Here is a 23,306-nt window from a genome sequence, read left to right on the forward strand (position 1 = left end):
CACACAGTGTCCCAGTCCCTCCTCCCTCTGCTTGACCCACGGAAACCCCACCACAGCCTGAGGTCCTTCCCCAGGGAGAGGCGTGGGAACAGCGAAGCTCCATCTCCAGCAAGAGCCCTCTCCCTGCTCCAGGCTGGACATCAGAGCATCTACCTGTATCCCTGGGCGGCGCTAGTAGAACCCATCCAAGTGTGGCCTCACCACTGCCCCCAACCCCTGCTCCTCCTCCCAGTTCCCCTCCTCCATGAAGGACACCACCATCTGTCCAGCTGCTGAAGGCAGGAACTCCTCCATGGTCCTCAGCACCCCCGCCTTCATCCCACATCCAGGCGGTCACTAAGCCCAGCCATTCCTCCTTCTCCTGTCCAGTCCTCTGCATGCTCCACCGCAGACTTGGGCCTTTGCCTGGCTGGGCACCATGGCCTCTCCCCTGATTCCTGCAGCAGCCCTCCACCCAGGGTGCACCCCCCATGTCACTGTGTGGTTGCCAAAGTGGCCTTTCTAAATCAGATCTGATGTTACTCCACAACAAATAGCCTTCAGGGGCCTCTCATTTCTTCAGGATAAGCTCACACTCCTCGGCCCAGCACACAGGCCCCTTCAGCCCTGCTTATCTCACCTGTCTGCCTCCACAAACACGGGCGCAGCCGTGCAAACTCCTCGCAACTCCCTAAATGCCTCAGTTACTCCCCCTCCACCTCTCTCCCTCTTCTCCGTCTCACAAACTCTCCCTCAGCCTTCAAAACTCAGCTCAGCCCTCACCTCCTTCAAGAAGTCTTCCCAGCCAGATTGAGATCATTTTCCACTGGGCTCCCCAGAATGACAGCTGCCTTCCAACTTAGCACTGAGCTCACTGGACCTCAAGTCAATGGTTTACTCGTAGATCTCTCTCATGAGCACCTAGAACACAGACACTGTGTCTTGTCTGGCTTTGTTTCTACAGCACGTGGCACATAGTAGGTGCTTAATAGCTTTTAAGTGAGTAAATGGATGGGGAGATGGATGGCCAAATGAAAGAAGTGGCAGTAGAGCCTTCTTTCCATTCATTTGCTAGCAAGTCTCCCAGAGTCAATGGAGAGAAATCTATGTCACAACAAATGGCAAGTGGGTGGATATGGATTGTGTGAGTAACCCATACCAGGTCCCAAGCTTGACAGCATGGGAGCCACAGAGATATCGAGATATGGCCCTTGCCCTGTAGTTCTCCAAGTTAAAGAATAGAACAAGGTTTAAATAAAAGTTGAACAAATCAATGAAAGGGGTGGTCATGGAGTTCACAGGCTGGGTGCCATGTGGACAGTGCAGAGAAGGCAGTTCCCCTCCTTGCCACCCCAAGGAGGATAAGGAAGACCTTAGAGCTAGGGTAGGCTAGACGTGGAGCTGACTGGGGGCGGGGGCGGTGAACAGGCAAAGGTGAAAGGCTCTTGTTGGGGCTGCAGGGATTGGGGAAGGGAGGTGACGTCCAGGGTCGGCACACCCACACACAGTCTGGAGTTGGGGAGGCTCTTACAGGTCAGCACAGGAGGAAGAGTGTGGAGTGGTGGGCTGGGACACCCTGAATGTCAGACTGAGGAGACTTGTCTTTAAGCTGCTTCCACCAGGAAGTCAATAAAGATGAAGTGCATGGAAGAGGCCGTGGGGGTGGGGGCAGGGTGGGGAGGAGGATGTGAAAATGAAAGACTAGAATGCAGAGCCAAGGGCTGCAAGGAGACAGGCTAGCAGATATCGGGGGAGGGCAAGAGGGGGCCGGTACGTGCAAGCTGAGAGGAAGGGCAGGGAAGAGAAAGGGATGGTAGCTTTTGTTGTTTTTCTTGTTGTTTAAGAAAAATCTGATGGGGTATGGCAATCTGTTAGGAACAGGAGGCAATAGGAGCAAGAGTCAAAGATGATGCCAAAATTAGAAGATCAAAGAGAATGCCCGCACCGTGATGGAAATCAGGAGGTCAAGGCAGGGAGGCAGTTTAGGCGAACATGAGGTGCTCTGCAGCGTTGCTGTGATGGTGGCACATCCTCACTTCCTCCCTCTGATGCTGGATCTGCATCAGCCGTGAGGATGTTAGGGATGCCCAACAGGAGGATGGAAGCATGGAGCTTGACTCTGGGGAGACCTCAGGGCAGAGCAGGGGATGCACAAGTCACCCATCCACACATGGTGGGTGGAAGCCACCTGTACAGATAAGATTCCAGGGGAGAACAAGGAGATGGGAGCAAAGGGCCCTGGAACCAGTTTCAGCAACAGCCACATTTGAGAGACAGATGAAAGAGGTGCGCAGGAGACTGCCTGGAAGGTGGAGAAGCGGGCGTAAAGTCAGGAAGCCGAGGAAGGAGAAGAGTTCAAGGGAATCAACAGCTCAAACGACACAAAGAAGTCAACAGCAATGAGATGGGAGGAAAGGCCACTGTTCTGGGGCCAGAGAGTCATTATAGCCATCAAGAACACCTCTCAGAGGGGAGGAAGAGGCACATGTCAAGCAGGCAAGGAGGAGGAAGTGTCCGATGGTGAGGAAGGAGTGGTCGATGGAGCAGGCGACTCTCTGAGGAGGCTGATGGCAAGAGTCAAGCAGAGAGCTCAGATCCAGGAGCAGATCCGCGGATGGGTTCCCACACCTCAGCAGGGTTGGTGGAAGATGCAGACATGGGTATGGACACAAGGGAAGGCAGCACGGGAGACAGAGAGAGAGAAGAAGCTTGAGAGAAATAGAATTCAGTACATCAGGCCTCAACGAAATGAGAGAAGGAAGTCACAGCAGGAACTTGACTGGTGACCCACGCTGGGTGAGCCAGGCCCATAGACCGTGAGCTCATTCTCTCTCTTTCCCCACGACACTTTCTCTCACACACACGCACCCGTGCACACACTTGCTCCGATATTAGTCTGGACTGACACAAGGCCATCTTGTTCTTGGCCATCTTGAAAGCACTGTCTGTCCCACTTACAAGCCATAAACCCAGATTCAAAACAACACTGAGACCTCTACCTGACTGGTTCCCAATCTTTTTGGATATGAAGACCCCTTTTTAAGTCCAAAAGTTTTGTGGGCTACCCTTTCTCCCACCCCAAAGCCTCATGATGATACTTGTATTTTTAGTATCCATTAAGAAAATATATAACAAAGAGCTACCATGAATTCAATAGAGCTTTAAAATAATTAGTATTTTATTTATCACTGCAGCAACCACATATATCAGGAAACTGGTAGAAAATGGAGGCTGAGACATTGTTTATTAAGCCCATACCCCCAGCTGGCTGGAGTCAAGGATCAGAGGAGGGCAACAAGGCTGCGGCCTCCCCAGGTCTGTGGCCCACGGCTAGGGGACACTGCCCTTCACATGCCCAGTCCCCCGGAGCTCTGCCCTGGGTGGAGGTTCAGCCTTGGGGAGCCCAAGAGGATCTTGGGGGGATAGAAGGAGAGAGGACTGAACGGTAGTTTTGATTTAGGACTACTTACTGTGTTTGGGGGGCCTTCGGGCCCGTGAGGCTGTCCTGGCCTGGAGGCAAGAGTCTGGGAAGGGAGCCAGCAGCACAGGAGGACGTCCCAGTGGGCACGCCAGCCTTTGGGATGGGTGGGATCACAATGCCCCCCAGTGACTTGTGCATCTTCTCGTCATTGCAGTGCAGGTATTGCCGGGAGATCTGCACCTGAGAGCCAAGGTCAGGGAGGGTTCTGGTCCATGGAAGACATCCTACTCTGGATGCTCACCTCCCGGGCACCTCACACAGGGCAGCCCTTTCTGTCAGGAGCCACCTGGGCGACGGTGCTGAGAAGTGTCCTCTGGTTTGTCTTCCTAGCCACACAACCCTGGGAGCCCTGGAAAACTCATTGTTTCCTTTCCACTCCAGGCGAGAAGACTGGGGGGTCCCCTCACCCCTACTCCAATCCCTTTGGTTGTTATTATTATTTGGTTTTTTTGTTCTTCTCAGTTCCAAAAAATCCTAGAATGTCAAAACTGGAAAGGATCTCCAAAAACATTTGATCCAATCTCCTCTTTTCATAGATATGCAAACTGGGGCCTAGAGAGAGGAGTGACTTGCCCAATGTCACGCAACCAGTGAGGGGGCAGACTGGAAACCAGAGTTCTAATTTTCTGCATCCTAGCCCAGCATTCTTTCCTCACCACCACATGACCTCGCCTAAAATGGGGAGGGTCAGAAGCATGAGGAATTCTGAAACATTTCGACCAGAGAAGGCCTAGTGACCACCAAATGAAGGACAGATGGTCACACAGCCTCTGCTTGAGCAGGAGCTCAGCACCTGTGGGGCAGCCACCCAGAACTTCCAGGCCAGCTCCAAAGGTTTGGGATGCTGTGGGGGAAGATGAGAGGAGGGCCCCAAGCCCTTCCCAGTGTGGCCCCATCCACGAGGACAGCCCCTGAGATACCTCTAGGGAAGCTAAGGGCTCAAGAACAGGGGCTAGGGAAGGATAGACAGAAAGACAGAAGAAGAAGGAGACAAGACTCAGAGGAGTCGAGTCACCTTACCTCCTGGGCACCGGGTCTCAGCTCCTGAGGACCCTGACTGCTCCCAGGTGGATCCAGGCTCTTCTCCTTGGCTCCGCTGGCCTCGGGGGTGGTGGGGATGCTCTGGATGGGAGGCATAGGCCTGGGCACCCTCAGCAACCTCTGAGAGGTGGCCCGGGGCATGGTACTCCTCAGGGTAACTCCTTTGGCGCCTCCCCCAGGATCCAGAGAGGCTGTATGGGGTGGGGATGGGGAATAAGTCAGTCCCAGGAACACAGGAATTGGGGGCTAATTCAGATGCTGGCAATAGGCCCCTACGTCCTGGGCAAGGCTGGGATGGTGAGGGAGGAGGACAGATCCGCCCGGCCCCACCCCCACCCCACCACTAGACTGCACAAGCAGATGGTCCTGAGAGTCCTTTCCCACTTCGGTAAAATTTGACGGAAAATGCCAGTCAAAGTCCCCTATTTAAAATCCAAAGGCAGGTCGGGTAGAAAGGGAAACAAAATCAGTCCTAGATTAGGAGTGATTAGGCCTGGGGTCCCTGACCTTGGAACGGATGAGTGGCCGGTAGGCAGGGCCGAGGCTCACCTCGGGCAGATGCTGCCAAGCCCTCGGAGAGCCTCCTTTTCTTGAGCTTGTCCTTGATCTGGGTGGTGTCCCGGGCCACACTGTTGGCCTCCAACTCCAGCGAGAGGAGGGGCACCAGGGGGTGGGGCCCCAGAGACAGGGCCCCGAGGTTCCCGGGGTGGCCATTTCTGGCCTGCCAGCCCTTCCGGCAAGCATCCAGCTTGAGGCTGCCAGGGTCCCCATGCCCACTCAAGAGCTGCGATGGCTTCTCTGGCAGGATGCTTGGCGTTGGCTGGAGGGAAGCTGAGGGAGACAGAGGCAAGAGTGGGTTAACACACAGCACCCAGGGTGGCACCAGGCACAGCAAACTCTTTGGTGTCGCTTCCTTGCAACAGTCGGCCGCTCACCTGGTGAGTCCCAGTCATTCAATGTTTCCATCACTCCTTGTCTCATTCATTCATTCAACAGTATCTATGAGGCCTGCAACCTGAACAAGACCTGTGTCATGAGGCACTCAGAGGATGAAAGGGGGAATCAACACGCAGCCCTATCAGAAGCATAGATGAGAGGCCATAAACACTCAGGGAAGTCCTTCTACCCGGGACCACCATCCACCAATCTCCAGGACCCAACCAATTCATTCAATTTTATGGGGCCCCTGACATACACCAAATACAAATTGAAAAGAGAAGTTCAGGTTGTTCACAGCAAAGCATGCTCCCATGCAGACACCAGTTTATCCAACTACTCACTCAACAAACATTCAATGAGCATCGAGTGTGCACCAAGCACTGTCCAGGCAGTTGGAGAGGCAGAGACGTGTGAGGTACAGTCTTTATCACTAAAGGACTTTCAGTCTCTTAGAGAAATAAGCTGTGTCCCTAGATGGGCTCATTACAAGGTAAAATGTGAGACGTGCCATAAGAGAAATATCAACAAAATGCTTTGTGCACGTCGAGGAGGAGGATGAGGAGCGGGAAAACCTTCAAGAAGTCGTGGTGTTTGCACTGGGCCTTGAAGGAGCCTGGACCCTGGAGGCGCCGGGGAAAGCACACAAACAGACCAGCTTTCAGAATCTCTGCCACACACGTAGGCAGCACTTCTTGGAGCGCCTTGATGTAACCCACGAGACCCTGATGCCCAGGCCACAGACACTGGACTGGGCCTGGCACCAGACCCAGGAAAAGACGGACTCAGTGCCAGCCACAGACCTGTAAGGGGACTGGCCTGAGAGAGGGCGAGTAACCAGAACAATCAGACTCCCCATCCAGAACACTGGAACTGCAGCTATGCAGAGAAGAAGCTGGAAGCTAAAGCAGGAAGTCGCGGAGCAGAAAGTGGAGGAGAAGCTGAGGGGGTGTCCTGAAAATCACCACTCCAGCAGCGGTGGCTCCAGAGGTGCCCACTTCCCCACCACCACCCTGGATGCTGGACGTCCCCCAGACCCCGAAGTATGGGGCTGCAGACCCTGTCTTCCCAGGGCTCATGGGGCTTCCCCTCGGGTTCTAGGCGAGCCAGGTACATGCTTCCCTGTTCTGAGGGTGACCCTCACAACACCTCCATCCCCTGAGACAGAATTGAAAAGACACACCTGAAACCAAAGGCCATTTTCAGCAGGGACTACAGGAAAAATAACACATGCTGGTAGCTTGAGGACACAGCCAGGCATCTAAACACACCCGTATCGTCCCTCCAGGAAGAGGCCCAAGCTCTGATCTGAGGCCACTGGCCCTGATTGGGTAGCTGCCAAGTGGGATCCCCCATTCTCTGCCCAAAATCCCCAGAGAGACTGCCCAGGGCACTCAAAGGCCAGTTGGTGTGACCAAGTGACCAGGCCAGGCCCTCCCAACTCACCTTCTCTGTAGGTCTGCGGGTTGGAATCACTGCTTCCACCCAGGAGAGTGTGGGGCCCAGCACTGGTCCGAGGGACACTCCCGCAGTACACAGCCACCGGAGCCAGAACCTTGGCTGGGGACAGAACCACGAGGAGAGCGGCATCTTAGAGTCATCTGAGGCCCATCCCCCACACCAGAGCCTGGCCCTCAGATGTGGGCCTGCCACCCCAAGCCCACCTGCCAGGGCACCAGGGTCCCCTCTCGGCCTGGCTGCCCTCTCCCTGCTCACACTCTGTGGTCCTTCTCCCTCCGGCTCTGCTCTACACCCAGCACCACACTGCCTCAGTCTGGGGCTCCGCTCCTCCACCACCCCTGCCCCCCGCCTCTGTCCCCTGCACGTCTCACACTAGCTGCTATCCCTGGGCCGCCCTCTCACTGCCAGGCCCTTAATTTCCACCTTCACACGGTAACCCCCAACTTGTGGCTTCGGCCCCCAGGGGCAGGACAGTGTCCCACCAGCTGCTCAGCTCCCCTCTGCTGGGAGCCCTCGAGCACCTCATCGGCTGTCCTGCACTGACCCTTCCCCTTCTCTCCTAAGCTCTCCAGCTCAGCAAACGGCACCATTGATCCCTACTGCAGATGTGTATGAAGTGCTGCCCTGTCAGGGACTCTGCCCCTCACAGTCCCGGGTGGCACAGTCATGGGCAAGGCTGACTCCGTCCTCAGTGGACCTGAAGTCTGGAGGGGAGACAGCGAGCAGGAACGGTGTGGGGCCGTGAGCCCTAGCCAGGGGCGGACCGGCAAGTCTTCCCGGGGGAGAGTCAGGATAAGGGGAGCCTTGCCTTTGAGAAGCCTTGCCCTGTGCTCCCACAGTGCCCCAGGCACACCTCTGTTTTCCCCTCTCCCGTCTGGCCTCTCCCGGTCTGGCCCTGCGCATCCTGAGGCAGAGACGCCATCCTATTCATCTTTGTAGTACCTGCTCTTAGTAGGCAATTAGATGTTTGTGAGCTGAACCTCAGGACCATCCATGGAGCCCTAACGCACCACCTGGAGAAGCCGCTACCAAGGTGGAAATCCAGCGCACCCGCCCCCGGGGTGGAAGGTCCCTAGACTAGGAGTCTGGATTCTCGTCCTGTTTCCGTCACCTGTGTGACCTTGAGGAAATAAGTTAACCTGAGTCTCGGTTCCCAGATTGGTAAAAAAAAGGAGTTGTACAGGACCAGGGGCTCATACAGTCATACCTGCATTCTATTTCTAGATTTCTAGATTTTTCTTAAGCCTTCAGCACCTCCCGCTGCCCTACAAGAATCTAATGTCAGGCAGGCTCTGATGCAGCCCTAAATCATGCCGTTGTCTTCACCTCAATACATCAAAGCCCCAGGGTGCTCTGCCCTGAGCACAATGACCTCTTTCCTGAACAGCATCCTGGGTTCTCTACGTTCCTCCCCCGTGCTCGCCTGGCCTCTGCTCCAGCCTCTCCGGGGAGAAGCAGCCCTCCACCTCACAAGCACCCACTCTGTCTGGGGCAGGACCCGTCGACCGCTCACTCTCCAGAGGAAACTGAGGCTCACACAGCTGGCTCCCAGGCCTGGAACCCTGCCTCTGGACACTGAGCTGGCCACATGGTTCACACTCTCCTGCCTCGTCAGCTGAGGAGACGGGGACACAGCCCCACCCCAGGCCCCGGCCCCACAGCCTCTGCCCACGCACAGACTCCCACCCCAGAACCGGTCAGCCCCTCAGCCAGGCACCGGCTCAGAGAGTGGAGGCAAAGCTCAGGCCGAGTCCCTAGGATACTCCAAGCCTGTCCTCGGGCCAGGGAGCCCCCGGACAGCCAGCTGCGCAGGGAGGGCCAGCATCCACTGGGCTGGGATGGGAAGGCACGGCCACCTGGCTCCATCTCCCAGGCAGATCACAGCCCTGGGGAGAACCCGAGGAGACCCCCACCCCCATGGTCTCGCTTGGTGCCCTTTACCTGGGGGGACGGCATCCCGGGTGCCCATGCCCTGGGTGGAGAAGGGGCCTGGGAGGTTGTCCAGAGGCAGCAGCTATTTTGAGCCGTCCAGAGGTCCAGAGGGCCCCAACCTGTCAACACGCAGGGACCTGTGGTGGAGGGGCAGAGAGAAGTCAGTACCCACAGATAACAAATGCTTTCTAAACTCTCCACAGAAAGCCCATCAGGAGCCGAAGCATTCTCGTGATGAAAAATCTGTCCCTGGACCTAAGGACACTTCTCTGACATTTAGACTCTCTCGACACTCAGAGTTTCCAGGCGCCAAGGCTGCGTGACTGGGTGGAGGTCATTATGAAGAGTGTCCAGGAAATCCCGAACCTGGCTTCCATGCGGTTTTGATGTGGGCACCTTAGGGTCTCGGGGATGGTGGAATTCATCACTGGGAACCTGACATGTTTCTCCATAAGTTTCTATGGTCTTCAAAAACCCAGCACTCTGCCAGCTGCCCTGGAGGCTCAGGATGGACGTCGAGCTTTATGTCCCCACTCATCACTCCAGTATCTGGAGACATCTCCCAGAAACCAGCTCTCTAGTTTTCCTTCAGGACACGCCTGCCTCCATCTGCATGACATTCTTGGTCCTGTTTCTCACCTCACTGACCAGGCCAATCCTCTGAGCCTCTCAGCATTTCATTGTCCCGTGGCTGACCACTTGACCTCACCATGCCCCTTCCCTGCCTCCCTTGAACCTCGGGGGTCAGTCATCAGCTCTTGCCCTTAACCTAACTTCATTCTCTTTCCATGTGACAAGGGTCTCACCACAGACTCTGTGGCTTCACACGATTTTATAAATTCTTTGCTGAGATAACAGGGACCCATTTTCACCCTGACAGGCAGGGAGGTGGACGGGTGATGTTAATTAGTGATAAAATTGGGGGTAAAGGCCACATCTCCCAATCTCTGCTCGAGAGCAGCTCCCTTGAGCTATCACCTGGGGACACGGCAGGATGCAGTGCCAACTTCCTTTTGCTGAGCGACAAATCCCAACTCAGGAACTGAGGAAGCCCGCCTTCCGTCTGGAAGGCAGCCCGCCACCGTCCCCACCCAGGCCCCAGCAGGCAGAGCAGCTCCTGGCAACCCTCCTGGCAAAACAGAGATGCCAGCCCAGCCCAGCTGCCCCGGCCCCAGCCAGCCCTTGCCTGGTGTCCCAGCTTATGACCTTGAGTCCCTCGGTTCTCTGTCTGAGGAGGACTTTCCTCACAACCAGGGGAGAAGGCAGCTCCCTGTCTGCCGGCTGGTAGGATAAGCATTTGGCCACATGCTAGTGACAAGCAGCCAGGAATGTCCACGAGACAGAGCACTCCTCCTGAGCAAGGTGGCGGAAGATTGACTCCACAGGATCCAGCATCCCATCCCTCCCCCAGTGAGCTGGGAGAGAGACAAGAGATTGGCAAGGCCGCTGTTTCCTGCAAAGGAATGTTCCAGGAGGGGACAGACCTTCCACAGCTGAATTAAAGCAAACAAGCTGGAGACCAGGCTTCGGGGACAGTGAGGGTTGCGGGCCCCGCAGACCCCTGCTACCCATATCTAACCAGAGCGCAGACTTTCTATGCTAGTTATACGTGGAAAAGCAATATTTAGCTACAGCCCTTGTTTCAATCTCGGCTGCAGCTCAGAATCACCTGGGAACTGATTAAAATTACAGATTCCAAGGGCCCACCTTAGGCCTCCGCTGAGTTAGTCTTCTAGGGAGCAGGCCACAGGATGTGTCTGGTTTTTTCCTTACCTGCTGAGTGATTTTGATGTTCCAACAGCATTGAGGACCATTGGGCTATAGCTCAGACTCACTTCACAATAAGAGTGCAGTCTTATTTCTCACCTGAGGCTGTCAAAGTGGTGATTGCTGCCCCAGTTTCCCCAAACTGGTCACTCTCTAGGAGGCTAAAGAAAAGATTGGGAGCTGCCTGAGTACAGATAGCATAGGGTTCAGCTGCCACCTCCACTGAAAAGGGCCTTCTGAACCCGACCATCCCCTGCCCCACCCACCACTGACTCCTCAGCAGGCCAAACGGCCCTGGCCAAGACAGCCCCCATTACTCCGGGCCCTGAGGACAACCAGCAGTACAGAGAGGAAGCCCAGATCCACTCCACAGCCTGCCAAGGCAGCCCAGCAGACAGAGCCCCTTTTAGGCCTCCCCTGCCTGTGTCTACACCTTTGACCCCAGGCCCTCAGGGTCCACAGGTAGGATCTCCTAGGCTCCTGTCCAAGGGGAGGTGGCTACAGCTGCATAGGGACAAACAACCATGTCTCAAGTCTTTCATGAGCACCATGGGTGGAATCTCCCCAGGAAAGTCATTTAGGCCCCTGACATGGTGGGAACTTAAAGATCCATGTCCAAACTACAAAAACCAGAATCAGAAATTCCAGCCCGAATGTGGACAAAGCTTTGGGGTTTAGTATGGACAGCACTTAGCCTCTGACCCCCAAGGCACAATTCACTGAGCCCCTGTTTGTACCCAGCACTCTTCTGGGCACCAAGGAGTGACTGTCCCCTATTGGAACAGCCCTGAACTAAAGGGCTAACAGCCAGTGGGTTCTGGGGACCAGGATTCTGTTCTCACTCCCTGTTGCTCTGGATTGCCCGAGATGGCTAGCTGCTCCCCCCTCAGCCTCAGTTTCCCAGCTCAGGAATGGGGTGGCCCGAGGTAACTGACCGTTGTCCACTCCTTCCACTAAAGCTGTGGCTACCGAGGTTCCATGGTGACCGGCACCAAGGAATGAAGGAAGGTCACAGAAGGGACTCAGGTTTCAAGTGGGAAGGAAACAAAAGCTAGGACTGCCCCATAAAGAAGGTCAGCCCCAAGGACAAAATCCCAACCTCCATGTGCCTCGCACGGCCTGCAGGGAGCTAGTGCCCCGCTTCGTGTCCACCCTGGTCCCGAAGGAGCTGGGCAGAGACCAATCCCGAGAGAACAGCCCTCAGACAGGAGGGCAGGGAAAGGCTCTGTGGTGGGAGGAGGGATCAGAGCAGGGAGACCAGGGCGGGGATGCGCCCCGATCCTGGGGCGCAGCCTCCCCTCCCCCCCAGGGCTGCGGCTACAGAAGCTTCCTCCACATGGCCATGACACAACCCATTCTCCCCTTAGAGGCTTCTGAGAGACGTGTCCTAGTGAGTCAGAGATCTCAGCCCCTCGGGCATGTTCAGTGGGAACAATCAAGAAAGGGAGGAGGGGAAAGACGGGGGAGTTAACAAACCTAGTTACTGAACCCAAAACTGTGTCCCCCACTGAAATACATTCTGAAGAGAGGCCTCCGATCTGGGCAGCCCTCCCCTCCCACACTCCTGCCCGGGGATGCTCCTGAATGCCCCCCTGGGGACACCTAGAACTCTGGCTCTGGGGTCAGACAGCTGGGTTAGATCCCCGCCCTTGTCCCCTCGTATTAACTTGGGAAAGTTATGTAATTCCTCTGAGTTTCGATTTCTTCATTTGAAGAAATGTCCTAATAAAGGGTATTGTTAGGATTAAATAAAGTCATGTGCAAAACCAGTTTAGTACTACTGCTGGTAGATGGTCAATAAGGTGAGGTCTGTACTCTTCCTCCCCACCCTCATGCACACACATGCACACATATGCACACATGCACACCCACACTATCTTCAGAGTTACGATGGGCCAGTCCTCCATTCCTACAAGAGAGACCCAAGTGACAGAGGCGTCCCTCACGAGGAGGAGAGAGACGTGTCTGTAGAGTGAGAGGCGCACACCACGCAGGCCCTCAACCTCCTGCGGTTCTTGCCCAGGACCCACGCTGCCACGTGAATGCTCCCCGCAGTATCCGGCAGAATGCAGTCCGTCCTAGGCTGAGATGGGCACTCAGGGAGACCAGCAGTGCTGGCTGACCTGGACTCTGGAGACGCTCCACGGAAGAGCAGCGTCCTTGCTGGGCCGGGAAGGAAGCGGGATCTAGATGGGTAGGGAAATGGGAAGGGCAAGCAGGCTGAGGAAACGGTCTGAGCGGAGGCCTGGGGGAACAAACGGACCTGTGAGTTTGGGGTCTGGAGGGAGGGCCCGAGTCTGGGAAGGCGGGTGACGGCGGGATGGGGAGATGGGCCATGGGCCTCTTCTGCAGGCAGAGGGAACTCCAGAGGGTGGTGAGGAGAGGAATGATGTCATCTGACTTGTGTTTTCATGCAGACCCCTTGAGTGAGACCTGGGAAGGACTTCCTAGGGAAGGAAGCCTTTGACCAAATTTTAGGACTGAAACCAAGAGACCACTAGCCCAGGCTCTGGACTAGGCACAGAGAAAATATGCGAATGAGCCAAGATTTGCCACTAGCTATTGACAGAGTTTAGACTGGGCAGAACACCCCTTCCTGTGCCCCAGGCTGTCTCCCTGAGGGCAAGGAGTGACGCCCCCACACCCCACCCCACCCCCCTCATCATACACACACCTCCCCCCCCCCACGGGAGGCAGCCGTCCCCTAGACCTCCAGGGCAAGCTCTAGACATTCTCAGGTGACCTATCGGACTCTGACCTCCTGGGTTCAGTTTATCACTGAAAGTCTGAGATCCACTCACTCATTCAACCACACTCTAGGAACTAGGACACATGGGGAAAGGAGACTAAATTCCAGCACCCATGAGCTGTGTGACCACAGGCATGTTACCAAACTTCTCTGAACCCTAGTTTCTTTAACTGCAAAAATGGAGATGTTGCCTACCCCGCTTCAACAGTATATTCAATCAAATGCAAAAATCGCTTAGTTCTGGGTCTAGCCCCCAGCAAGTAATCGATACCCAGTGGCATTAGTATCGTTGCCCCGAACAAAGCTCGCAGCAGCTGCAGGTGGAGGACAGGTTTGGGTGGACAGGGTGGGAGGCTGTGGAAATAATCCCGGAGAGAGAGGATAAGAGTCTGACTTGCGGCAGAGGTGGTTTGAATGGGCACAGGGGGAGATCTGAGAACTATTTAGGAGGCAAATCAACAGACCATGAGACTGAATAGATTGGGGGCTGGAGGGAGTCTCGCCTGAGTGCAAGGTTCTGACGTGGGGGCTGGGGGACCGGGTGCCGTTGGCTGCCCAGATGGTGAACACGGGAGGAGGTGCCAGCCTGGGAGAGATGCTGAGTCCTGGTTGGCACAGGCTGGTTTGTGGCTCTTCCAGGACTGCCAGGGGAAGGCACCCAGAAAGCAGCTGGTCTGAGGCTCCAGGGACGGAGGGCTGGGCTAGAGCTCCAGGCCTGGAAACCCCCGGTAATCAGACAGCGATTGAAGCCCCGAGAGTAGACTCGACAGTGAGAAGACCTGGCCAAGTGCCCAGAGCAAGGACAGTCAGGGAGGCTGGGAGAGGGTGCCAGGAAAGCCGAGAGAGGAGAGTGAGCAGAAGTGTCAACTCAGTAAGGCCTGGGGAAAGCCATGTGACCATTGGGGAATATCCAGAAGGTTAGGGAGCATGTGGGGAACTGGAGGTCACAGAAAGGAGTGCTGGAAGGTCAAGAGTGCTGACAGCCAGCACAAACCACTCTTTGGAAATGTTGGATGAGAAAAGGAGGAGGGAGCCTGGGTGGTAGCTGGGGAGGAGCGAGCAGGGACGAAGCTTGTGCTGTTTCCTTGCTTGCTTGTTCTCCGTGTCTTTTTAAGGATAGACATTACTGGAGCATATTCATAGCAGGAGGGACAGAGCCAGGGGAAGGGACAGGCTGGAGACGTGGAGGGAGGAAGGGGAAAGAACAGAGCAGCATCCCAGAGCTCACTGGGCAGAGAGAAGGGTGCAGGACAGGAGGCACTCGCCCAGGCCGGAGGACGGCACCAGTCCTCGGGCACTGAGGAGAGCAGCCCAGGGCAGCCCAGGGGGAGCGGCAGGAAGGCGAGGATGGCCATATTGGGAGGACTGTCCGTGAAGTAGGAGGTAAGACTGCCGAGCATGAGAGCTGGACTCAGGGATCTCTCAGATCAGTGAAGTTCTGCAACATGGCATATTTTGACCCCAGAATAAACAAACAATTCTATTCCTTTTCCCACCACCGCCCCAGCCAGATGCCTGGTCTTCATTAGCCTGGGGCAGGGCTGATGTCCACAATGACTCTCGTCTTCCAGATACTCAGCCACTCCTCAAGCTGGGAGTTCCAAGAGCCACCTCCACTCAAAACCGAGAGACTGAAACCCACCCCACCAGACTCTCTGGGAGGGGCATCCGCTGGCCCTCCACTCAGGCTGCTGGCTCCAGCTGTGACCGGCACATGGGCCAGCAGGAGGGCAGTGCACAGACGAGCCGGCCCCCCACCATAACTGCTCCTTTCCTGGGCCCTTCACCAGCTCTGGAGCTACAGCCACTGGCCGCAGATGCCATCTCCCCGCCATGGCATCATGTGGGGTCAACACTCCCGTGACCCCACTGTTCTGTCCTCCCGACAGAACGAGGCGCAGGTCAGCCAGGAGGACCACGGGAATTTAAAGAAATGCAGACCAGTGCCAAACACAGTGCCTGTAATAACTCAGTAACTGTTCGTAGCATGAATGAGTGAAGACATCAAAATTAAAGCACATCTTCCAGACCACCTTGTTGAGAAGAGACTAAGTGAAGGAAACTAACATTCCTCAGTTCCAGGCTGCCACGTGCCAGGCACGGGGCAGGTGCTGCCAATTATTATGCCAATTAACCTTTGAACTAGAGCAACAAGACAGATATTAGTGTTCCCATTTTATAGATAAGATTGAGGCTCAGAGAGGTTAAGTAACCAGATCAAGGCCACAGAGCTCCTAAGTGTAAGCCTCAGGGCTGACGTTCTCTGCTCTTGGAGGTGGTGGAACAGAGTGTGCACTTAGGAGTCAACAGACTTGGATCAAGTCCCAGTGCCTGCCAGCCGTGTGACTTCCCACAGCCAAACTCCTCTGAGCACACAGCACGTCACTAAACTCCTCCAAGCCTCCTTTAACTGGAAAATGGAAATAATAATATGTCTCACAAGGTTATTGAGAGTATTCATGAAAATATGAAAAGCATTTAAAACCGTGTCTGGCCTCCAGCAAGTACCCAATAAACACTGGCTATTATTATTATTAATGTTTGTTTAATAACTATTTTACTGTGTGTGTTCAGGTGTTCAAGGCGAGGCAAAATGTTCTTTTTGAAAGTCTTGGGGCAGGGCCGGCCCGATGGGGCAGCAGTTAAGTTTGCACATTCTGCTTCGGCAGCCCAGGGTTCGCCGGTTCGGATCCTGGGTGCGGACATGGCACTGCTTGGCAAGCCATGCTGTGGTAGACGTCCCACAAATAAAGTGGAAGAAGATGGGCACAGATGTTAGCTCAGGGCCAGGCTTCCTCAGCAAAAAGAGGAGGATTGGCGGCAGATGTTAGCTGAGGGCTAACCTTCCTCAAAAAAAAAAAGTCAGTCTTGGGGCAAGAAGCTACAGAACCTAGGCTGGGAGGCCAAATGGAGGTGCCGCCTGGTGGAGCTGGCCGTCCTCCCACGGCAGGCGTCTTTGGGGTGAGCAGGAGGCAACAGGCAGGACACATAGAAGAGCAGCTCAGGTGCCACCTTGCTGGGAAACACTGCAAGAGATCCCGTCTTGCCAGAACAGAGCCTGCTAAGGAGGCAGTGAGCGCCTGCATAGCATGTCCTCCCAAGACAGGGTGGATCTTGGGGTCAAGAGTCCAAAGCAGTGCTTCTCAAAGGATGTTATGCCCAATGCAGCTGAGGAATGCGGCCTGCTGTCCTATCTCCCAAGAAGAACAGGAGGGTAGGGACAGAGGGGAAACAGAACAGAGGGCCGAGAGACAGGAGACCAGGGGAGGGGACCCAAGAGGAGGGACAGTGAGGAGCAAGAAAGGCCAGGGTGGGCACCCGGCTCCTGGGAATCAGGGAAACGCAAACTAAAGTCAGAATGAAATGCTACTACCTGTCTGCCGAGATGGGCAAAAATTAGGATTCCAGGTGATCCCACCTCATCTCTGATGAGACGCAGAGCGCCAGGGACTCACATCCGTGACGGGTGAGAGGTAACTGGGCACCGCCTCTCGAAGGCGTCTGGCTTTATCTGATAAAGTCAAAGACCTGCAAATCCTACTCCTAGTATCCACCCTGGAGAAACTAAGAAAGAAGCATGAGAAGGTTCACAGCAGCTCTACTGATAACAGCCAAAATCTGGAAATAACCCCAGTGCTCTGGAGGAAATACCAGCCCTTCCAGGGTCCTGGCCAGCATGGGCTCTTGTCCTGGAGCCGTGGTTCACAAACCCTGTTTCAGGAGCCCCAGATCTGCTCTAGAAAGGAACACGATCGTCTCCGCAAGAATAATAGCATCAACAAAAGCAGCTTCCGCTTAGCACAGGGGCTAACAGCTCGGTACCCTCCTTACAACCTCTACTCCTCACGAGCAGCCCCCGAGGGAGGCATTATGAGGAAACTGAGGCTCAGAAGGAAAAGAGACTAAGTCCACACAGCCAGTAAGAGGTGAAGCCAGAATTCGAACCCAGAGCTGAGCCCCCCAAGGCCAGTGTGTTCCCCGGGCGCCACCATGCCCCTAAGCAGAGAGCCTGCCAGCACGCCACCCCAACCCTCCTGGCACATTGCCCTCTGCACTCCCTGGGCCATGTGGAGTTTACCCCCAAACAGAGAGCTCTGACAGAGGCCATGGCCGGGAGGGGACAGCCCACAGCAGCCCTCCTTGCTTGGCTCATAGCACTCAGAGAACAGCCGTGCAACCTCCTCCAGAGCTGATGCAGGAAGGCCCAGAGAGAGGGAGGGACCTTCCAGCAGTCACACAGCCTCCATTTCATGGTATGATGCTTTTCCTCTCACGTGCCTTTTGTCCTCACTCCAGATCAGGTCCTTGATGCCCCTGCAAGGACTTCAGGTGCCCTGCCCTCCCCCCTCCCCCCTCAGATAGCTTGGTGGACATATCACCTCTCACCTCTCTGTCCAGAGGCCAAACCCCGTCACCAGAGGAATCCAGGTTCCATGGTCTCTCCACAGACGATGCTGCCTGTGGGTCCAGGGAGGCAAGGGCAGGGTGGCCCCACGCCTGACCTGCCCTGGCCCCAGCCCAGCCTTGCAGCCCTGGGCTGTGGGCTTCCTGTCTGGGCAGGTGTTGGGGCGGCTGCTGGCCCTGCTGCTGGCACCTCCTGCTCCCTGCCAGGCTCTCCTGGAATAAACAAGGCTGCATAGCAACCACTGCTCAGAAGGAGCCCACAGCTCCCTGCATGGGGGAGAGAGGGAGCCAGGAGACGGTTCCCCTTGGCCTCATTTCCCCTGGGGCTCACCAGGGCGCTGGGCACTCCCAAGTGGCCATCCTGTCCTGTGGGGCCACCGGAGAGAGAGCGCTGGGCCCACTGTGTGGCGACTGTGGCAAGGGAGGGAGTGGCAGGCTCAGGGCAGGGAGGCCCGCGGCAGTTAACCCCGGTTTTGCTGCAGTTGGTCTCTGGGCCCAGTTCCGGTTCAGCTCTCAAGCTGCTTCTAGAGGCAGAGCTGGCAGAGCTGGGTTTGAATCCTGATCCTGCTTCTTGCAGCTGTGTGACCCCAGCCAGGACTGAACCTTTCTCAGCCTCACTTTCCTTGTCCATAAAATAGGGCAAAAATAGTACTGACTTGATAGGGTTGCTGTCAGGATTGAATAGGGCAGGTGACAGGCTTGTGATTGTGTCTAGCCCATAGAAGGCCCTCCATCACTGGTAGCACCCTTCCCCAGAAATACTCACATAGCAGGAAGCCTGTGGCCTCCTCCCCAACCAGGTCCTACCGCCCCAACTTTTGGAAAATGTGAACCCTAGCAGCAGATGTGTGCTTCCTCATTGCGCCCAGGCTCTTGGATAGAAATCCCAAGCTGGTATCTCCCTGCCTCAAATGGCAACTGCTCCCACTCCTCACCCCACCCCCTTCCAACCCCCATCATCCAAGGGGCACAGAGGGAGGCAGAGGCTCACTGATTTTATGCAGCCTTGCAAAGAGCCACTCGCCCAAAGACACTAAGAACTTTTCCAGGCAGACCTCCCCATGTTCTTTACAGAGGAATCGGCAGGCGTGTGAAATACAGAGCAGGGAGAGCTGGCGGGAGGCTGTTCACACATCCAAAAGGCCTGGCCGATGGAATCACTGCCCAGGGCTTGCTGACGGAACCCACACCGGGGCTTCCCAGCACTTTCCTGAGGTTCTCTCCTCTTCTCTGAGACACCACTGAGGACAGGCCCATGGGAGCCTCCTCTGAGTCCCTGGGAGGAGCAGCTTCATTAACCAAACTCCAAGAGGGGCCAAGGACAAGATCCCCCATGGTGGACACTGGCCCCGAGCCAGAGCCCAAAGGCCCGCTGGGCTCCACAGGGAGGCTGCTCCCCTCCATGGCCCCCCGGGTGGCAAGCTGGCAAGTTGAACTGAATTCCTGAACTCTTCCCAACAGAGGCTCCATGAAAGAGGCATCTCCTAGTGCTTTGTATGAGGCAGGTATGAAGAAATCCAAGTTTACAGATGGGGAAACTGAGGCCCAGCAATGTCAACACTTGCCCAAGTTCTATAGCCTGTAAGTGAGAGTGAGTCACCAGTGGGAATGCCAGACAGGGTGTAGGTGAGGGAGGCCGGCCCCCACGTCCCTTGGCTTGGCCTGGGAGAGGGCGAGTGTGCACCTCCCCCACACGCAAGCCCACCATCACATCACAGCCTAAGAGTCAGAGCTTCTAAGACACAGATCCAACAGTCGCTCTCCAGCTGGACATGCCCCATGGCTCCCAGTGTCCTTGGGGTAAAGGCCACACTTGGCACCATGGCGACAAGCCCCTCCACCGTGGGCCCTGCTCTGTCCTCCTTCAGCCGCGCCTCTTCCCACTCCCCTGGCTCACACCCTGACCCTGCTGGACCATCGAGCATTAAGCATTTCCCAAGGGCCGCCTGTGCCACACTCTGTGCCAAATCCTGGGAATACAGGAGAGACCACAGTCTGCCCTCAGGAGCCGAGTGATGGAGAGAAACCCCAACAGGCAACTCCCATGCATTGCTGCGTTACCTGTAACAAGGGGGGTGCATTTTGCACAGCCCTTGAGAACTAGAGCCCTGAAGCCAGACTGGACTTGCCCCCAGCCACCCTGTGACCCCAGGCAGGAAACTAACTTTCAGAGCAGGCACTGAGCCAGGTCACGTGCTCACCATTACTGCCACGATGTGACGACGAGAGGGAGCCTGGGGACCGTGAGGTGTGGTGTCAACCTGAAGCCTGAAGGGTAAGCAGCTGGCCAGGTGATGGCAGGGGTGCAAACTGCTGAAGCTCCTGAAGCCCCAGCCCGGGGCCTTTGTGAGCCGGGCGTCACCCCACAGGAGAGAGCAACAGGTGGGGGCGGGGAGGGCAGGCTGCCATCTGGAAGCTCTCCGGTAACTCATCTGAACGGATCTCAAAAGACAGGGACTGAAGCTCTTGTCCCCAATAATTCATTGTGATTTCTTTTATCGTTCTAAATAAATATTCACTTTCATATCTAATTCTGTCTTCTTTCTTGAAGAAGCCCCCAAATTTTTTGAGCTTCAAGCCCCACAAAGCCTGGACTGACCCCTGATGGAAGGTGTCCAGGACACAGGCAGGCTCTCTGGAGAGGCCTACAGGTAGGCGAGGAGGCTCTGGAGGAATCGCAGGGCCTGAGGGCCTGTGGGGCAGGGGTGGCGGGAGGGAGAACGGCGGAAGGGGTGAGGGAGGAGCGGCCAGATGGCAAGGCCTTCCAAGCCGTCTGAGAGCAGCGTGTGCATGCACAGACCCCAAACAAGTGGTTCTTAGACCTCTGGGTGTCTGCTTAATAGACCCACCTAGACAGCACACCTACCCCCACACACACACACACATGCACACCCACCCACACATGCTTGTCTGCCTAGGGGATCCTTACCCATCTTTCAAGACACACCTTGTTATGGATTGAATTGTGTCCCCCAAAAACTCATTGGTTGAAGTCTCCGCCCCCAGCACCTCAGAACGTGAGAATGCAAACTTATTTGGAAACAGGGTCGTTGCAGATGTAATTAGTTAAGAGGAAGCCCTACTGTAGGAGGATGGGCCCTAATCCACTATGACTGGTGTCCTTATAAAAAGGGGAGATGTGGACACACACACCCACAGAGAACGTCGTGTGAAGACTGTAGTTATGCTGCCACAGCCAAGGAACTACCAGAAGCTGGAGAGAGGCCTCGAACATGCCTCCCTAGCACCTTCAGACGGAGCCTGGCCCTGCTCTTCCGGCCTCCAGACCTGTGAGACAATAAATGTCCGCTGCTCTAAGCTGCCCAGGGTGTGGTACTTCGTTACGACAGCCCTGGGAAACTAACAAGGAGCTCAAGCGACACGTCCTGGGCGAGGCCTCCCCCAAGGCCCCAGGTAGAGCTGGTGCTCCCTGTCCAGCGTAGGATACCTCCCATGCCTCTCCAGTCCTCTGTCCATCCCCTCCACCCCGCTCTGTGCTGATCTGCTGATAGAGGCCCGCCCCTCTGGGCTATGTCAACAGGCCGTCCTGCCTCCAGATCCCTTGGGTTTGACCAATAGAGGAGAGAGGGCATGGTTCTACTCTCCCAGCTTCCTCCACTCAGTCCTGCTGGGCTGGCTGCACACCTCACCTGAAGGTGACGGCTCTACACCTGAAGGTCATGCCTCCAGACAGGCAATCCTCTCCATTTCTGAGGCCCTACAACTACTCCCTTCAAGTCTAGGGGTCATCGGGGCCGGCCCAGTGGCGTGGCGCTTAAGTTCGCAGGTTTGGCTTCCTGGAGGCCCGGGGTTCGCCACGGGGTTCGCCAGTTCGGATCTCAGATGCAGACATGGCACCACTTGGCAAAAGCCATGCTGTAGCAGGCGTCCCACATATAAAGTAGAGAAAGATGGGCATGGAGGTTAGCTCAGGGCCAGTTTTCCTCAACAAAAAGAGGAAGATTGGCAGTAGTTAGCTCAGGGCTGATCTTCCTCAAAAAAAAAAAAAGAAGCCTAGGGGTGATGGAGGTGCCCAGCATGAGCAGCCAGCTGCTGCGCTACCCCTGTGGTTTCTCACCTGCCCACATCTGTATAGACCCCTGTCATGAAACTTTCGTCTGATCACCCAATGTCAGTGTAACTGTGTTCCCTGTCATCACACTCTCTTCGGTGAGCTTGGGGACTCCACGTCTGTGGCCCCCACCATTCAGTGAGTTCTCTGGAGACAAGGACCATCAAGTACTTGTATGTTTCTATACACCCAGCATGGGACACAAGGCCCAGCCCGCCCCAGAAGGCATTGAACAAATACTTGAAATGAATGAATTAAACAGACTAACAGACCGTGCAGAATCACAGGCCGGGATGAGGGCTCTTAAAAGCCCCAAATAAGCAGCCTCCACCACATGCACACAGGACAGCCCTTGTCTACCCAGAAAGCAGCTCAGGACGATCTCAAAAACCAGTATCTGTAACTTTCCATGCTGATGAATTTGATCGGTGGAAGACAATTATGTCTGACCCTATTCCCTCATTAAAAATGTCACTGAGGGTCCTCTTGGTCCTTGTTGAATTGTAAAATGAATTAAACTCCTTCTTTTTCCAGCAACATGAAGGACTAGATATCCTGAACACACTTTCCATTGCAAACTGCCTGGATGTCCTGGTTAAATTATGCAAATAGCCTTCTAAATACACAGCTCAGCTCCGAGTAGGGACCCCACAGATGGATGCAGCTGCCATGCTCTTCCTCACTCCTGGCCTTTGCTTATGCTGTTCCCCGGACCTGGGAAGCCTTTCCCATAGCCCTTCTTACCCCCTTATGTATACATATCGCCCTGGCCAAGTCCCACTCCCCTTTGGGGAGCTCTCCAAAGGGGCCCTCCTCTGCTTCTCTAGCCCCTGCATGTCCCCGTCGTAGCTCCACTCAGCACACTGAGCTGTAACTGTCCACCTCGGCCCAGCCCCCCAGTCAGCCACACACACACTAGGCTGCGTGCTCCCTGAGGGAAGGGCCCATGTCTTTAGATCCCTAGAACCTAGTGCCAGCAGAGTGCACAGCAGACACTCAGTACATGTGGTGGGAGTGAGTGACACAAACCCCGACAGTGTGGGGGCAAGGGGATGGTTGGTGGCATAGAGCTCCTTTCCCAGCAACGTCCACTGCTTTTCCCAGGAGCAGACATTATCTCCAGGCTACAGACCAGAATCTGGGCACCAGACACTGTATGGCAGAGTGAGCAGGGCAGTGGGGGCGAGGGGATTGGAATTCTGATCCCTTGGCTGGCATTGCCCCATTAAAAACCAGAAGTGTCCTAGCCACAGCTAGAGTTTAGGTGATGTGGAGCATGTGGGGCAAAGCCCTCCTGGTGGGGACCCCAGGGAGGTGAAATGCCCAGGCTGGGCACCCCCCTTCTTCTGCCTCAGGTTCCTGCCTCTCCAGATAAAGTGAGTCCAGACTAACAATGATCAGCATGTGACCAGGCCAAGGGTTCCAGACAAGGAGACAAGGGAGTTGGTCCCAATCCTGACTCTCATCAACTTTATTGTGTGACT

At 55.6% G+C, this 23,306-nt stretch overlaps 1 protein-coding gene across 4 annotated transcripts in view; it reads right to left on the reverse strand.

Moving 5' to 3' along the window:
- TOGARAM2 (TOG array regulator of axonemal microtubules 2) overlaps positions 1–23,306 on the reverse strand; it is a 63,652-nt gene that overhangs the window by 36,072 nt on the left and 4,274 nt on the right. For 2 of the 4 annotated variants that reach the window (XR_011504118.1, XM_070512361.1), the window contains exons 1-6: positions 17,733–17,870; positions 8,840–8,967; positions 6,884–6,997; positions 5,051–5,332; positions 4,481–4,692; positions 3,450–3,640 (exon numbers count right to left, since the gene is read on the reverse strand). Coding sequence is in view for 3 of the 4 variants with exons in the window: in XM_070512361.1 (XP_070368462.1) it covers positions 3,450–3,640; positions 4,481–4,692; positions 5,051–5,332; positions 6,884–6,997; positions 8,840–8,867 (827 nt within the window). In the remaining variant the exon portion in view is untranslated. Of the gene's footprint in view, positions 1–3,449; positions 3,641–4,480; positions 4,693–5,050; positions 5,333–6,883; positions 6,998–8,839; positions 8,968–17,732; positions 17,900–23,306 lie in introns of those variants that run through there. The other 2 variants (XM_070512363.1, XM_070512362.1) reach the window with 2 other exon arrangements.

Source organism: Equus asinus, chromosome 6 (assembly GCF_041296235.1).
Source record: "Equus asinus isolate D_3611 breed Donkey chromosome 6, EquAss-T2T_v2, whole genome shotgun sequence".
Lineage (NCBI taxonomy): Eukaryota > Metazoa > Chordata > Mammalia > Perissodactyla > Equidae > Equus > Equus asinus.